We start from the raw sequence: 18,965 nt of genomic DNA on the forward strand, positions 1-18,965 counted from the left end.
GTAGTAATCCAACAAAAATCACAAAAACGTATAGGACAAAAAAGAGCCATACAAACGATAGAGTGGACTATTGAGGATAAGAAAGAAATTATGTATTGTTACTATTATACAAGAAGCTCAGAATTTCCAGACAAAAACAGGATTCTTTATCTGTTCTGGTTCCTATGGTTCTCCTTTATTTATGTGATCTGCTCCATGCTGGGTTAGCATATTCTTCAGTCAAAGCTCACCTGTGAGTCATTTCTGCTTGTCTGCCTTTGGCTCCTTTTCTGGCCTCTAGGTTTGAGGTCAAACAGTTTCTTAAAGGCGTTCTTCATATCAGGCTTCCCAGGAAACCTATTCTGCCTTCCTGGGACCTCAGTTTTGTTCTAGAAAAACTGACTGAGGCTACCTTTGAGCTTGCTGCTTCACCTTCCATACAACATTGTACTTGGAAGAGGTCTTTTGGCCCTCACTTCAGCCAAGAGAGTGTCTGAGCTTCAGGCTGTCATGGCTGTCCCTAATTTTTTTTTTTTTTTCACAGAGACATTGTGTCTCTCCATACTAATCCTCCTTTTATGCCCAAGGCAATCAATGAGCTGTGTCTCAATCAGCCTATTCATCTTCCTTCCTATTTTCCTTCCCTGCAGTCTGCCAGTGAGAAGGTTATTCACACCTTAGATTTGTATAGACAGCTCAGTTATTATTTAGATAAAACTAAGGATATTTGCAAATCTGTGCAGCTTTTTGTTTTTCTTGTATCCCAAGTCTTTGGTTTTGGCTGTTTTCTAAGCCATCTCCTCCTGGATTTCTAAGACCATTTATTTTTGCTATTCTTTTTATGGTAAATGTCCTTCTTCTTCTTCAGTAAAGGTTCATTCTGCTGTGGCTGTTGCCTCCTCTGGTACCTTGTCAGGGGTCTGGATATGACTTTCATCCTTGTGGCTGCTACTTGGTCTTCTGTTCATACCTTCACTAAGCATTAAAGGTCAGAAGTTATTTCAAAGGCTAGGGCTGTCTTTGCCAGGGCTATCTTGCATGTGTTTCTGGCGGGCTCTTCTGTGCCTTCCTCATACCAGGTTTCCACTTGAGCTTTTGTACTCTCCTTTCAGTTATGACTACTTCAACAGTGATGTGGAAGGACATAGCACAGCTATGTTGTGTAAAATTTGACAACAACAGCAGATGTCCTTTTCTTCACCGTTGCAGTATTCGATTCACCCATCCAGCCACCTCTGCTCTAGCCTGTTCTTGCTTGATGTCCTAGCCAAGGGACTCATATACCTTTTCTCCATCTGGATGCATAAGTCCTGCCTTATTCCTAGGAACATTATACTTTTCCTGGGGCTTTTTCATTTCTGACTGTGTGCTTATCCATATGTCACCTTTATGCCCTACGCCTTGTGTGAGGAGCATATGTGTAACTTAACGGCACCTATAAGTGCTAAGGTTTGGTATACTGGCCAGATGTTGGGCTATCCTTGGCAGGACAACCCTTCTGTTATGAAACTGCAAGAGTTTAAGAAAAGGACATCTACTGTTATGGTAAGATGTTATACAACTGTACTTTTGGAGAAGAGCAGGTGATACTGCTGGATATAAAGGAAGATTTGGATGTAGACTACCTTTTCATGAAGTTTGCCCAGAATTGGAAGGATGGATATTGGATGGAAGTGAGAGGTATCTTTTGGGTTGGTTTGCTATGGGAAGGGTTTAATTAAAGCAGTTTATTAAGTTTGTGGGATGATGTTTTATGTGAGACATAGATTATATGAGTAGGAAAGGGGAAGACACAGATGCTCTCTACACTGATATATGAACCAGGGGGTTATGTTGTCAGATCCAAGAGGGGTATCAATGGAAATAATTGCAAGTAGAATAAAGATCTCTTTGTGACATGCATTTGAAGTGGAAGAGGGGGATAAATGGTGGTGGTGTGGGCAAAGCATGATCTGTGGGAGGGATGAAGTTTATTGATAGAAGATTGCTAAATTCTTTAAGGAATTTGTTTCTTTGGCGATTTTTTTGTGCCTTCTGATGGACTTCTTGGCTAGGTAATACAACTCCTACTGGCTTTGGAGTAAATCAGTCAAAGCCTGTGTCTATCAGTAACCTCCAAAAGGGGAGGTACAAATGTTTAAGTTGTTCAGAAATGAGAGCTTGGAGAAAACAGGCAATGCTAATAATCGTATAATGGTAAAGTAATCATCATCATCATCTTCTTTTGGCTGTTCCCGTTAGGGGTTGCCACAGCGGATCACCTGTTTCCATTTCTTCCTGTCCTCTGCATCTTGCTCTGTCACACCAACCACCTGCATGTCCTCTCTCACCACATCCATAAACCTTATCTTAGGCCTTCCTCTTTTCCTGTTACCTGGTAGCTTCATCCTTAGCATTTTTTTCCCAATATACTCCGCATCCCTTCGCAGCACATGTCCAAACCATCATAATCTTGCCTCTCTGGCTTTGTCTCCAAACCTTCCAACCTGGGCTGACCCTCTAATCTACTTATTCCTAATCCTGTCCACCCTCGTCACACCCAGTGCAAATCTTAACATCTTTAACTCTGCCACATCCAGCTCAAACTCCTGCCTTTTTGTCAATGCCACTGTCTCCAAACCATATAACATAGCTGGTCTCACTACCCTCTTGTAGACCTTCCCTTTCACTCTTACAGGTACTCGACTGTCACAAATCACTCCTGACACTCTTCTCCACCCACTCAATCCTGCCTGTACTCTCTTCTTCACCTCTCTTCCACACTCACTGTTACTCTGAACTATTGACCCCAAGTATTTAAACTCATCCACCTTCGCCACCTCTACTTCTTGCATCCTCACCATTCCTCTGTCCTCCCTCTCATTCACACACATATATTCTGTCTTAGTCCTGCTGACCTTCATTCCTCTTCTCTCTAGGGCATATCTCCATCTCTCCAGGGTCTCCTCCACCTGTTCCCTACTCTCACTACAGATCACAATGTCATCTGCAAATATCATAGTCCATGGGGACTCCTGTCTGATCTCGTCTGTCAACCTGTCCATCACCATTGCAAATAAGAAAGGTCTCAGAGCTGATCCTTGATGTAACCCCACCTCCACCTTAAACGCATCTGTCACTCCCACCGCAGACCTCACCGCTGTCACACTACCCTCGTACATATCCTGTACCACTCTTACATACTTCTCTGACACTCCTGACTTCCTCATACAATGCCACAACTCCTCTCTAGGCACCCTGTCATATGCTTTCTCCAAGAATAATGGTAAAGTAATGTTTTCCTATAAAAAAGTACAGTTGTGTAATAACTTACTATAATAGCATTTGTCCAACTGATCACTGTTGCAGTATTACTAACTGGGGTATCCTGCCAAAAATAGTTGTATGTCTAGTCAGCATGTTAAATCCTGGTCACATTTCTCTTCTTCCATATGTCTGACATATGACCTCATCCAGAAAGTGATGGGATTAAATAAAGGACAGTCATGTGTGAAATACCGCAGGACAATTTTTACCTCAGATCAAGGTAATAAAGTAGAAGCAGAAACAACTAGTTATGAATGCACGTGTCAGGTGTAGAGGTAGGAGCAGCAGCCCTACAGGACCAAGGAGAAAAAAAAGCTATATCCAAAAATGGGAACAAAGGATGGTAGGATGTAACAATGGAACGGTGAACAGTTGGACATCTACTGTTATGCTAAGTTCTTACATAACTGTATTATACCTTTCCTTGGACTGCTGCTGTAGTACTACTAATTGTCTAACAGTTGTGAGATTAACAAAGGTGTTTAAGAAGAAAGGGATAAGGAAAAAGAGAGCTAGGGTCTAGAATTCCTTGATAGATACCTCTAGTAAAACCTACTTGAGTAGTAGAGAAAGAATCAATTTTTCAATATTTGGTAAAAGTGTGGGTAGACTACTAAACAGATATTTCTGGGATATATCAATAATGTAGGTATTTGAAGAAGGCACCGGAACAAGAAACTGCAATGGGCTTTAACCAGAGCAGAATGGTATTTTCTATGAAAGGAATACAATAAAGAAATGGACTTAGAAATCTGGTTAGAAATTGTTGGCTTTGAAAGTGAGAGGCCTAATGTTTTGTTCTAAAAAGAGAGTTGATCAGATTTGCTAATATATTTGATTTTAACAAAGTAAAAACTGAGTTGCCTGTAAAGAATGCAGAAGTCTCTGTCCTTTATTTTGAGGAAATGGGGATAAAAGTAAGGAGGCCATTAGACTGATTCAAGGAAATCTCATTAATCACATTAGGCATGAAGGAAGAGTTGGTTCCAAGAGTAATCCCTTCTGTGTAGAACACAAGAAAAGGTGCAAATGGCATTAAGGCTTACAACTCCAGCACCCACATTTGCTGAAGTCAAAGTTACAAGAAAGATGGGGAAGAAGCAGATTCAAAAGTAGCAGCATTTAGATCCCAAGGATAAAGGATCACCCATTTTGGAGATCTAATGTGAAGAACACTTTCAATAACAATTTGATGTCAAGACAAGATGCCTTACAAATGGGCTTTGATAGAAGAATATGCAAGGTCAGAACTGAGCAGTTCACACAAATAAGAAAGAATACTGAGTATATCCATTTGATAAGCACCTTGTTTCTTTTTGTGCCATCAAATAGATTTTTTTCATTTTGAAAAATGATTTTCTTATATCAGATTTCCTAGCCTCCTGTAGAACCTGTAGCACATCCTCTTGAAAAACCATGCCTAAATGGAATTAAAATTCTATCGTTCAAATTCTTAGACATAGAAACTGGAAATGGGGATGAATAAGAAATCCCTTTTGTTGTGTGAGTAGGTCTATCCCGTGAAGTAACTTTTGCTGACTGTCCTTTGCTACATGAAAGAGAAGAGGGAACTGGTGGTGTCTGGGTCAAAAGGGAGTCACAAGTAAGATTTTGGGCTTGTCCTTATTGATTTTGATAAGGACACTGGGAATAAGAGGAAGAGTGTGAAACACAGAAGAAATTTCCCCTCCAAGAGAATGACATGGATTCAGATTTCCATGTTACTGGGTATGGCAGCCTAGAACAGAGTAACCTGAGTTGCCTACTCTGGGTGGAGCCCAAAAGATCTATTTGAGGAGTATCCCACAGATGCTAGAAAATAATTTTTTCTAAACATCCACTTTTGAGGGTTTGCTTTGAATCTGCTCAAAAGTTCTATTTCCATGTTCTTCTCACAGGGAATGTATGTTGCTTGAAAGGCGAGATTGTACTGTAAGACAACTTTCCAAACCATCACAGCTAGTCTGCAGAGACGGTATGACTTTGTGTTGCCCTGATTATTTATATAACACAGCACTGTGGTATTGTCTGTGTATTGTGTAAATTCAGAGAGAACCTAGGGACCAAAGGTGGTTCAAGGAGTGAAGAGCTAAAATGAGAGCTTTCATTTTCTTGATATTTATGAGGTCCTTTCTTTCTCTGCAGACCAAAAGCCCTGAATCTTTTCATTTTTGGAACATGCCACCCCACACCAGATCAGATTCTTCTGTGTATAGCTCCTGGCAAGGGTGGAGGGAGTCACAAGAAGGGGGGCTCTGAGATTGAATGAAATCTAGTTTGTTTACTTTATTTATTTATTATTTTTTGATGGGGTTAGCCCCACTAGGCTCGTGGCCTATTTTTCAGGGGAGACCTAAGGTGGTATTTATCCTACTAGGTGAAATACAGGTGCTCTGACATCTTTTACATCAACCAGAACCTGTGATAGTGCCACTGTCATACCCCACTTGTGGTGTCTTGTGTACCATGTCTGATTTATATATATATATGTAAATATGGCTGCATATTGCCTCACACTAGTCTTGTGCATGGTATACACTTAGGAAGATTGTGCTTTGTACTTGGTAATCTGATATCCTACCTTCTCCACATCACAGTCTTTTGATGACACCCCTTCTCTTGCAGTGTGGGCAGAATCTGACCTGAGCTGTGCAACTTTCTGCAGGAGGTAAGAGTAACTGGGTAGAAAGCTGTAGTTAGTTACCTATGCCAACCTATCTCATACATTTGATTCTTTTATAGATATGTTCAGTAATGCCATGCCTATTTTATCTATTCTCTTCTCTTGCTACAGGTCTAAATGTTCATATGCCTCATAGTTGGGTGGTGTCTCTCCTTTAATCACCCCATAAAATACATTTATTTTGTGATTTGATGACTATGATTTTCAGCGATATGTTTTCCCAGACTTGTCCACTAGAGAATTTATATTCAAGGGACCATCATGAACCCAGTAAACACAGTGAGTCTTGTTCAATTAAAAATGTGTTAGTCCCATCTTATCTTGTTTGAGTAAAACATCAAGTATTTTTTAGTATCACTCTGTCTATCCCATCATCACTACCACTGTTTACTTTGTGCATGGCTCTGTTTTACCACAGTTTTCAATTGCTTTCACTTATAATTCTATTTTGTCTGTTACCGTGATTTTCTATAAAATGATTTTTTATGTTTCTTACTTATTTGTGCCTGTTTGTGTTTCATTTCACTTGAAGGAGTTATGATTATCTAAAAAATACAAATAAATCTCTCTGCAGCCTCATTGATGTTGACAAAGAAGTGGACCAGCATGTGATTATGTTAACATTGGACTGAGCTCCCATAATAAGCCAGTTCCAGTGCTAACCCTCCTTTTCATTCCCGTTGGATTTAAGTAATTCTTTGTAGGCTTAATAAGGCTGCCAGTCTATTAGGACATCATCTTTTAAGACATTGACAGCTCCTAAATGTGTTGGCAACATCCTTGTTTGCTTCTGTCAGCTACTTGTCTAAAGGTCATGTGGTCTATATGCTGACTTGCTCATGTAGTCATCTGAAAAGACGGTGTCTTCATTTAATCCTCACTATGCTGCATCAACAGTTCCTTTATGTCCCTGAAAAAAAGTCTGACATTCATACATGAAAATCAGTACCTGAAAATTAACAAAACCATAAAACAGAAACAAACCCAGTGGTGGTTAATTGTAGCAACAAAGACCACCACTAGCACTATAGCAAGCTCACCTAATTTGACTCCCTTCTCCACAAATAGTGCAATCTAGGAGGATATTTATATTACTTGGAGGTATTTGGAGGAGCACAGGCCCCCCACAATACCTAAGGAAAACTTCACAGAATAATTTGAGAAACAACAGCGTTATTGATAAAGACAACATCTGCAAAGGAGTTAACACCTGAGCAGTACAAGTAACGATTTGATAGACAATATTAAACGTGGAGGTACAAGACGACCTCTAGCCTCCATGTGAGGGCTAACCTTTTCCCAACTCTCCTGCTACTTAAGATTCCCCCTTCAAGGCTTCACTGTTTAAGGGACAAAGAAATAATTACTTATTGCTGTAAACTCCCTAATTCACTTGCTATAAAGTTGTCCAGCCTCAGAATGGACATCTTCAAGTAGTCAGGCTGTGAGTGCACAGTCCCTACATGTGGTGCAGCAAGACCGGCAAGGTGCATTACTGTTCTTTCTTTGCTTTTATTTTCTGGTTATTATTTCTCATTTATTTAGTGATTTCATTTTTCAGCTGCGTGTTGGTTGTGTTTCAATACTATGTGATTCAGGATAACAAAACAGCCTTTTGTAAGTATATAGCAGACCATTATTACTTTGGATTTGGTGTTTTTTTTAGAAGGGTGAAGTTGAAGTGATGGCACATAAGGTATTAGTTTGCATATAATTTGTAATGCTAAGTGTTTTTTGTATAAATTAGCAGAAAAGAAAACAGTATTGTACCAATGTATGTTGAAACACCTTGGGAAATGCTTACATTTTACAAATGTTAAATTTATCCACCTAAAGTATCCTTGCATAAGCTTCTTACAATTCTGGCTGGGTGATGCTTAAGCAGAACAAGTGGCATTGCAGATGACCAGTTATAAATCCTCTCCCTGAAACATGGTTTCTGTATGAGGATCAGGACCAGGGATGATTCCTCATCAGTGTGGAACAATAGTCTGTATTTTCCACATGCCTAGCACTGGAAGTTGACTTACCTGTAGTGTGCATATAATGTAAATGTGACTGTCATCAGTCTTATTGCTGCAGTAGCTTGTAGCTGTTTGGTTATACTCTGTCCAGGATATAATGGCTGGCCACAAAGCCTCTGGCTAGCCACCACGCATGCAACTCAGGCTGCTATATCTTGAGATCCATAAGGAAAAAACATCAGCCAGAGAGCCAATTTCTTCAGTACTTTTTGCACCTCTGGCACTCACAGGATCACTGGTCAGGCCACATCTTCCATTTCTGATAGATAAGTTCACTTTGGTTAACCCTACCACACAAAATAATATTTTTTTAATGTTTTTTGACAAGTAACTAGGACTGGATCTCTTTAGAAGTACCAGCAATTTACTGTGTTGATATAAGTGAAGTTATTTTTTTATTGCTGGGCCTTATTAACAATGTCTGGAGCACTTTTTTTAAATATGTGTTGTTTTAGTACTTTTTATGTGTGAATTAAATGAGTTAAACATTTTTAAGGATTACCAGTGTGCTCGTGTACATGTCTTGACAAATTACCTGCATTTTTTTACTTAATTCAGTGATATGTCTGTGAAAAAGGAGTGTACTGCTTTGTTCTTTCATCTTTGTGATATTTCTTTGACTGTGTAGGGAAGAGTAAGTACATGTACTGCTTGTAAACACTAGAGTAACAACTTAGCTTCCAAACATGTCAATCCAGCAGTGCATATCGAAAAAAAACAGGCTTTGACTTCGGCAGGAACAAGGATACCCTTACTGGTCCTATGGCATTTTCTCCTGTTGCACCTAAAAAGTAAAAAATGAAATAAAGAGCCCTTGACTGTACCACTGACTCAGTATGTCAGCTGTTGGTGAGTTACTCTGCAGTGGCCATAGCTTGTTACTCAGACTACTAACTGCTTTCCATTGGACCCTTTGTTATAGTCCTTTCTGTAACCCTGGACCAGGGGTAAGGCACACTCACTGCAGCTATTCCAGTGTCCATGCTGGGCATGATAGTTTTTCCTGGAGGTTCTTCCCAGGGTGGCCAGGGTAAGAAACCTGTTTCCTGGGTTGATCTACTGCTAGGGATGTCCATAGGAAAAAAGAAACAAAAGGCTAAATCTATTTCATCTAATGACAGTGGGCATGTTAATAAAGGTGAACTACTTACCTTGCAGGCTTTGAAATCCTGAGGATGTTTTATCATAAGATTCTGATAATGGCAGGGCAGGGTTTTCCTGCATTTTCATCACTAGTACCTGACTCTGGTTCTGAGGAGATGGCTTCCTTAGTTTCTACTACAGACAAGTTTTCCTTTTTCTGAAACTGTGTCCAGAAGACTGTGTACAGGATGAAGAATGCATGTTTGGGGGAACAGATGGTTGTTTCTCACTCTTAAGGAGATATTATAATATCTTACAAATGGTTTATAGGTTTGTAGGTTGGTACTAGGCTATCAGCCCTAGGGCCTATACAAGCCTAGCCATAACCATTCCCTGGCTAAATGGCATTGAAAGATGTTTTTTGATTCTGCCTGCAATAATCTTGATAGTCAATCTTCAATCATTAAAAAAAGCAGATTGATTTTTATAAAGTTTCTCAGTCAAACAAGTATTTGTTTTCCTCACTTCAAGTCTGACTCAGTGAACATTTCTATTTATTCTCCAGTGACTAACAGAGTTATAGTCAATGTCAATCATTCACCTTCATATGAGGCTTGTAAACCCTTTGACAGGCTTTGTAAGATAATTTTCTGTTCTTCAGCACTAACATGCAGAATCCTGTATTACGAGACTAATATGTTGAAGTATATATTGACTGGTAGAAACAGTTTGAGGAACTTTTCTGCCACATTATCTGCAGAAAGAATGTATTTTCTGAATATTACTACTGTTTCTATTTCTCAAGTGTGTAAACATTTTTGTGTATGGTTGAGCTGACTTTGTTCAGGGCTACAGATAATGCTTATATAATGAGATGCTTTGCTTGGGTATGTAATCAGACATTTTCTAAAGAAGTAAAATTTGAGATTTTAAATTCCTCTTTGGATTAAGAGTTTTTTCTTCCTTTGGCTACTCAGGTACTTAAACAGTTTGATGAAAGAGACAAATTGATCCAGAGTTACTAAGATTTTTTCAGCCCTCTTTTTCTAAATCTTACAAAACTTCTGGTTCTTTTTTTTCTTTTTTTTTTTCAAAAAGCAAAACAATCCCAATATGTTTCCTGAGCAGACAGGGATCTAAAATAAAATGGCAGGAGGATCCAACAAAAAGCAGGGATCCCTTCAAAAACAAAAAAAAAAGGAAAGGTTTCTACCTAAGAATGACTATGTCTGTGTGATTAAACTTTGATACCTTTCTGTTCCTTGTTTCTGAGGATGTGCAGCAGCTACTAAATAAGAAAAGAAAACCTGTTACTAGGGAATCTTAAGTTAGTAAGTGGATGAGATTTTCTACTTGCTGCTGCAGTAATAATCACAACCCAATCAAGGATTATGTACCACTGGTGGCCAAATATTTGTGTGAGCTACTAGCCTCTGGTCTGTCTTACTCCTTTAGCAAGAGGTATTTGATGGCCATTTCAGCATGCCTGTCCATGGATCCTCCTTCTTCCTGTCAGACTTTACTCAAGTTGCTCTACAAAGATGATATTCACATATAAGACCACCTAGTAAACAGGCAGCATTTGTTTGGGATCTTTACTTTGTGGCGGAAAACTTAATTGTGTCAACCTTTGAACTGGCTCTTCTGGCTGTTTTTGGCCCAGCATTGTTTTGGATATTGCTCTGGCATCTGCAGATCCTAGTTGCAAACTCTGTACTTTTCTTTTGTCTGTCGCACTCTGTTTATTACTTCTGCATGTCAGTAATGCTTCCTGTACTAGTCATCTAAGGATATCTCTCATAATTGTTGTGTCCTTTTCCCATATAACAAGTAGGACCCACCACAGCAACAAACTACAAGAGAAATGTATATACAAATCACTTCAGTAAGCAGTTATATTAAAAAATGAACAACACTCCTCCAGACCATATAATAAAATGCATCACCTCCATCTGTTTCCATCATACCTTTCAATTTTCCAGATTTTTACAGAATGTCCAGACTTTTGCCTCATGTTTTTGGTGTATTCCTCATAAAAGTTGTGCTTTTCTGGCAAATCACTGGAATTATCTGAGGACTGAAGTCACCAAATAATGACATACACTTGAGTTTCAGACTTCAAATATTTCAGAAAATATATGTTAACACAAACCCTTTTACTCTAGCAACTTTCTAAGTTTATAAGAGCAATATTTAAAATATGTCCTTATTTTTCACCCTTTGCCCCCCCCCCCATTTTGTCAAGCTTTGTTCAGATTTCTTGCACAGAGAGATTTAGAGGTATCATTTCCATCATCAGTAAACCCAAACAACCAAGCAACTATGTTGCATTACATATTTTAGAAAAGTCCACTGCTTTGTCTGTCTGCAGAGTGAAATAGTGAACCACTTGGGCAAAAACAGTAGCTTATATAAGCTTCACTTCATTACATTTCAACATGAAGTTATAAAGGTAGCCTCTCAGTATGGAGCTGTAAGTAAAAGCAGCACACAGAGAAAACTGTCTGCATTTCCTGAAGTGTTATGTTACCCTTCCTGACAAGGTACTGAAACCTGAGCTCACAGACTAAAAGCAGCCTGAATGCAAACAAAAAAATTACATGACCTAACAACTCAAGCAAAACAATCAGATCAGAATCATGGCACAACAGTATAGGAAAATAACTGGAAAGGTAGTTAACTTGAAATATCTCTTTTTGCTGATGATATTCTAGTAAGTGGTTTTTAGCCTCACAAGGATATTATTAGACTATATGAATTTCCAAGATATTAGGAGCATTTTCAGAGTACAAGGTAATCCCAATGAAGACAAGCACAGTACTAATGAATTATGCACCTACAGTGAGCCTTCAATAAGACTACCTGCTCCTATGTGGACATAAAAAATTAGATACCCAGAGTTGTGGCTACAGATTGAGATTTGAGATATTATGCAATAGGTACAGTCAATATACTTGAAACATTTTTTAGCTGTTATGCATCAGTCTAGGTAGAATTGAAATGCAGAGATAATCATCCTATGGTAGGCAACATTAAAAAGGATCCTCAAGGCCATTTTATATAGAAATCAAATTGCATGATTATAAAGGTGATTTAGGGGGGTTGGGTTGATTCTTGTGACAAAGATAAGCCTTAAGGAAAATGAGAAATAGGCAATGTTTTGGTATGGCATTTAAAAATACACACTAAAATACCAATGTTATCCTTTAGAATCCCCCACTGCAAGTCAGATTTTAGGTATATATTATAAGGCATTGCAATGCTCAAATTTAGCAAAACAAATAGTCATTTAGAATCATATGTCAGGAAACTAAAAAAAGATGAAATGTTACAGTGTGATAGAATAGGACTTACTGACTTTTGGTAAATTGGGTAAGTAAAGTTAGATGGTAAAAAATTAATTATCATTAAAAATTGTTGCATATAAATAATTCATTTTCTCCAATTTATGTGAGTATGTAAAGCCAAGAAAGTTGGTTAACCCCATTTATAAAATCAGTACACTTTGGTATATTTAACTCGATAAAATAAAATGTCATCTAAATATCTTAAATACAAATTCCAACTCAGTTTAAATTTAGAATTAAACCAATACCTCTTCTCTAAGCACCACATAACCATATTAGCATATATGGGGGCAGAAGCAGCCCTGATCAACACTGCCTTTATGTACTTGTGAAATTCACTTTCAAAATATAAAAAAAGTTATATTTAAAATTACTTTTATCAAATCTATTAATAAAGGTAATCTTTACCAAGGATAATAAAAAGAATCACAATCTAAAACTGCTTCATGAAAAAGAAGTAAACCTTCCACTTGAGGTATACAAGAAAATACATCAACTGCATTTACAGTGCGTCAGTTCCATAATCCATTGTTTATTCTCCCTAAAAAGTCACGAGTCCTTAAAGAGATGAGTTTCTCTTGAAAAAATGGCTTTCATGTTCTATTGACAAATATAGCCAAATAATAAAGTTATGAACCCTGTGCTGCTGCAATGGGCCTGAACTTATAATGCACTTCATATCACATTGTAAGTAGATCTCTTAGCTTAGTTTATAATGCCAGTACTGACCAAATAATGCTAGCCTTGTTATTAAATAGCCACTGAAATTCACTGTATAATGCAAGAGTAAATCATATATTTTTGGTGGTAAATCACAGTAAAATGATTTTTTTCTTGAACAGTGACTGCAAGAAAGATGGATTTGTCTGCCAGTAAACCTTAAAATAAACACCATTTTGCTTTTTTTAATTATTTTTGGAATAACTTTTTCATATAATAATTTTTATGCTTTACTGTGTAAAACTCAAGCTCATGGATGGCCTGATACCTTAAGACTGTTTCTTAGTTTATGGAATTATGAATAAGTTCTGGAAAATGCTGAGTGTAATGTGTTTTCCTACACAGCTTCTTCACAACTTTCCTGAATCATAAGTTTGGAAATTGTTTCACATTTAATGGACTAAACATGGGAGCCGACGGAGAATCACAGTGGAAGGAAATTCTGAATGCCACCAAAGCAGGGTTCAGTTATGGTAAGTTCACCTTACAGATGAGTGCTACTTGTCTTAACAAAAAATGTATTAATTCATATCTGTATTCTCTAGAGACAGTATGAGGTAATGGTTTGACTTCGTATATTCTTTATAAAGATTTGTAGGGATAATAATACTTTTATTGCACATTTCCTTGAATCCTGTATTACACGGAACAATCTAAATACAATAACATTCTCCTGTTGAATTATCTGAGCTCCTTGAGAGTGAACATGGAGATGGTTTAAATACGTGCTGTAATTTGCACCACTGAAAAACAGTCACTGGCAACCTATTACCCATAATCTAAAGTGAAACAGGTGAGAAAGTAAATTGAAGATAATACAAAGGAAGTAGAGTCTTTGCTATTTTAAAAGCAAAAACACAAAATTATTAAAGCTGTTGAGATATGTTCCATACATCCTGAAAAAAAGAAAATATTTTCTATGTGAAGAAGAACAAAAGCAATATGTTTTATGTGTGTGTGTGTGTGTGTGTGTGTGTGTGTGTGTGTATGAGTGTGTATGAGTGTGTGTCTGTGTGTGTGTGTGTGTGTGTGTGTGTGTGTGTGTGTGTGTGTGTGTGTGTGTGTGTGTGTGTGTGTGTGTGTCTGTACTGTTAATACAGTAATACAGCATGATAGATAGATAGATAGATAGATAGATAGATAGATAGACAGACAGATAAATAGATAGATAGATAGATAGATAGATAGATAGATAGATAGATAGATAGGGAGATAGATAGGAGAAATCCTGGTAGTGAAAGCTAGCAAGTAAAGACCACCTCCAAGGTGAGATGACCAGAGTTGACTGGAACTGTTGTACACAAGGCACCACAGTAGGTCATTATCTACTTGATCGAGTGCCATCCTTGTGCTAGGACAAGCTCTCAAACAAGAGTGAAATGAGTATATGAGTCCTTGGGTTTTATAATCAAACTCAAGCTGTTTGTGAGCTACTTTCACTGTAACATTCCAGATGAAAAAGAAGGTCAGAGAAAGACAATATACAGTAGGGAGTAACTGAAGCAATTAAGGCAAGTTAATTACCTAAAACTGATCTGTGGATCTCAGGAGACATCCCAATGATTTACAAACAGCAGAGCTTAATTATGTTATGATGTAATATTTTAATGCCAGTTGTTTAACCAGACAATAGTACTGGTAAAAAAGCAGACATTTAATGTGTTACTAGAACATTTAAACAATTGGAATTTTTCTTGTGAAATGTTAATTGTTCCCAAAGCATAAAAAAGACACTTTTCAGTGCAGCTGCAGGACAATAAACTTTGGTAAATGAATGTGCTGCATTGAGAAAACAAACTCGATGAGAGTCAAACCTGAAAAGACTTTAAGCTCTACAGCAGCAAAGTGAACACTTTATTTCCCAGAGATCGTGATTTTCCTTATGCTAGAGTAATGTTCAGCTGTTAAAATCTGGATGTCAAGCTGGACAAAATGGAATAAGGCAGTAAATGGATCCACATAAGATAAGTGCTGTGTCAGGTGTTATACATGCAGTAGCTGATTGACTAAACAGTGCAAATAACAGTAGAATTTTTAATTTTGTGCAAATTTTACTGCTAATACTATGCAGATCACTGTTGCATAACGGCCTGAACCAGATGTGACTATGTACTGAAGTGTTAAGTAATATTCACATGAGATTATGTGGTTAATTGCATTGAGAGAATCCTTGGTCTGAATACAGTCTGGTTTTCAGATATAATCCTTTACAAGTTACTTTTAGCATTAAAGATTTTTTTAACCTCATTTATACTGCCTGATTGTTGCATTCTTATCTGACTAGGCTCAAAGTGCACAACAAATCCCAGCTTGTTATAGATAAAATCTACCCACTATGCCCAGATCTAACATACATTTTGTAATAATTGAGTTAATGAAAGCATTGTGTACACCTAATTGAAAAAAAATACTGATTCAAAGGGATGATGGATAGTCCTGAAGATTAAAGATCTAAGCTCATTCAAGAGTGAGAAAAGAAGATTGACAGTCCAGTGGCTATTGCATTTTTATTAGAATTCAGCTTTGAAAATGTGTGTGAGCTTAGAAAAATTGACACAGAGCTAATGAAATGACCTTCTTATGAAAGATTTATAACTGTTACCTTGAATAGTAAAGGTTCACTGACAAACTGCCCTCTAAGATGCACATCATTTGTCTCTCTTTCGCTCCCATTGTTACTTCCTTTATACCTGTGCCTGCAGAATGCTAAGTCTAGCATCGTATCATGAAATGCCCATACCTCCTAACAGAGGAAGGCAGGCTCCACTTAATCAGAGGCAGATTACCTTTTCATTGCTTGTACATAAATTGCAGTCCCAAGCTCTATTTATTCCCTTTCTTATCATTGCTTAAATTATCGTTCAGTACCTCAACCTGTTCACATCATTTACTGTCATTACACACATCTTTGGACTGGTCATTTTCCTCTACACTCCATTCATGTTTGATGACAGCTGGAAGTCTTTAAAATGTAAAGTGTTTGTAAACTTTATAAAGCATTAGAACATACAAAGAGTACAGTCTAAGCCCAAGCTACACATGCCAAAAGATAAAAATCTACAAGCTTTCATGTATACAATCACTTCTACAAACACTCATGGATGAATATATAAATGTTATGCTTTGCTGTTTGGGCTCTTACTGCATTTTAGCATATTGATGTGTGATTTGTGACATTTTAATGATTATACACACGCTTTCCATGTTAAGAACTTCCATATCATTAAAAGTATCTACCTGTTTTGGACTTGCTTTAGTTGTTTGCATTTTGTTACATTTTTATCCGGATCAGTTTTACTCTGTTGAACAATTTGTCTGCTGTTTCTTGTATCACAACTGCTTGTGCAACAAGACCACAAAGGAACACACTACAAAAAACATATTTTACAGTGGGCTGTGCCCCCTGTATCCATATGGAGACTCTCCAGCCCCATCATATCTTTACTCATATATGAAATAACTCCATAGCCATATAATCATGGAGGAGTGTCAATTCTGTGATCTGTTCCTTCCCAAATAGCAGGATTTCTTTCAATATAAGCAGATCTCATCAGTTGTACATACAAGTGCTACAACAGTATATAGTTTCCATGTCTATATTTTATATTAAAATATCACATGAAAAAATGACATCAAAACTAAAACATTCTCACTATGGTGAACTTGAATACATGGCTTTCAGATGGCTTTATTTTGCAATATCACAATTACCTAGGATGGGCATTGTAAATAAACCTGAATTTTAAATGCCTGCAAAACAACTAGAAACTATATAGTGCTTCAATCTCTGGAAATATTTGCAAAACAATATTTCTGTCTGATTATGATTTTTTTCTTTAATTTTAATACCCAATACTCATGGAATGCATTTTACGCCTTCATTTCTCTAAGTATTTTGGGTTTCTAACACCACGATAGGAATGGAACCCATTTTATTAAAGCTCATGAAATTAACCTCAAAGTCAAAATAGGCACCTCCATCTCCAATAGCCGAACTGTCACTAGTGGAGTTCCCCAGGGATCTGTCCTGGGACCACTACTGTTTGGCATCTATTTCTCAGAGGCCCATGCATAGACAAAAGGCCTGTGGCTGACCAGGTTTGTGGACGACTGTAAGTTGGGTGCTGTCACTGACTCCCCAAATGATGTTAACATATTGCAAGATGGTCTCACAGCAACTAATGACTGGTGCCAAAGACATGGCCTCAAGCTAAATGCAAAAAAATGTATCATCATACCACTTGGCAAAAACACAACCCCTATTGTTTACCACATCAATGGTAATCCCCTAAGCACACAACCTGTGGTGAGAGACCTGGACACTCAGGTTGATAACAACCACACATTCGACCATCATGTAGCAGTAGTGGTCAGAAAAGTCTTTTATTTGGTTCACCTCATAAGTAAAGAGATTGCATCAAGAAAAAAAGAGGTTATTACCTCTTTATATTCCTCCCTCATTATACCAATACTTGAGTATAACACCTGTTTGGGATGTACCTCTACAAACATTTCCACCAACTGGAAAGGCCATTGAAATACCTCACAAAGAGAATCCATGCCCTCCAACTCCTGTCTTATGCTGATAGGCTCAAATTAATTTCACTCTAGTCAGTATCATACAGATTGCTCAGGGGTGATGTGTGTCTCGCCTACAAGGCAATCTCGAACCCTACCCTACTAGAGATGCAAATCTCATATGCTCCATATCTGTAAGTCTAACTCCTCACGCACTACCTGCTCAAAAGGCCTGAATCTAATATGCAGCATCAACAAAACCTGCTGGAGAGACAGATTTGTTTCCCAGAGGCTGCCCCGTCTCTGGAATAGACTTTCCAAACAGAGCACCTTGCTGACCCTCTTCAAGGACAACCTTGATGAGTGGATGGGAATCCACAAATTTGTACCAGTGTCTCACTGAGAGGGGTGACAGGTGCTGACTAAGGTTTCTTTTTGGGGATACACTCTTGGCAAGGTTTGGAAGGGCCCTAAGGCCATTAGCCTAGTAACCCCTTATGATTCTCTGAATACTGTTTAAGTCTTTAATGTTAGCCATAAATGCTCTTAGCAGCACCTACAATGTGCCCAGAATTGACTTCTTCTGTAATTCATATGGAGCTGCATGTATCAGTAACATATCTAAATATGATTGTGAATTCTTTTTATGAGACCTAGTACTCCTACTACTATTGGAACTGTCTGGGTATTCTTCTTCCACATTGTCCTCATTTGGGCCTGCAAATCCTGGTATTTTATGACCCGTGTTTCACTGTACGCAATATACTGTAATCAGTGAGTATAGCAATTTCAATGATCAATGCTACTTTTGTCTTCTTTTCATGGACTATTATATCTATTTTTTTGCAACTATTTTTTGAACTGGTAGTAATAGGTGATACCATGTCATATAAACACCATTTTTATTATGCTTTGCTGTTTATGTTTCCAATGCACCTCAGCTATTCAATATTATAATGTTTGCACAATCCACAATGTAACAGTCTTGCCATATTAATATGCCTTTCAGTATACAGTAAATATGATAACAATGGCCAACTTCTCAACACAGTACCAAAACCCACAAATGGAAAAAGTCGAAAGGAGGAAGCAGTCAGTATTCCAAATAATAAACGCTTTATTAAAATATCTGCGTTTTCGTCCGTATGTAGACTTCATCAGATTAAACAGAGAAAATAACCATTTCATTCCTATTTATACAAATTTAATTCTTCCAAAGCCAATCCTATCTAACCATGTTTGAAAATTAACAAATCAGCATCAATGTTTCATTAAAATCTCATTAATATTTCATTAATATATTTC

At 37.6% G+C, this 18,965-nt stretch overlaps 1 protein-coding gene across 1 annotated transcript in view; it reads left to right on the top strand.

Moving 5' to 3' along the window:
- Positions 1 to 18,965, top strand: part of LOC122800480 (amiloride-sensitive sodium channel subunit gamma-like) — a 313,290-nt gene that overhangs the window by 56,906 nt on the left and 237,419 nt on the right. Inside the window, exon 2 of the mRNA XM_044069921.1 lies at positions 13,488 to 13,615. Coding sequence (XP_043925856.1) covers positions 13,488 to 13,615 — 128 coding nt within the window. The remainder of the gene's footprint in view (positions 1 to 13,487; positions 13,616 to 18,965) is intronic.

Source organism: Protopterus annectens, chromosome 4.part0 (genome assembly GCF_019279795.1).
Source record: "Protopterus annectens isolate FY-2018-M chromosome 4.part0, PAN1.0, whole genome shotgun sequence".
Lineage (NCBI taxonomy): Eukaryota > Metazoa > Chordata > Ceratodontiformes > Protopteridae > Protopterus > Protopterus annectens.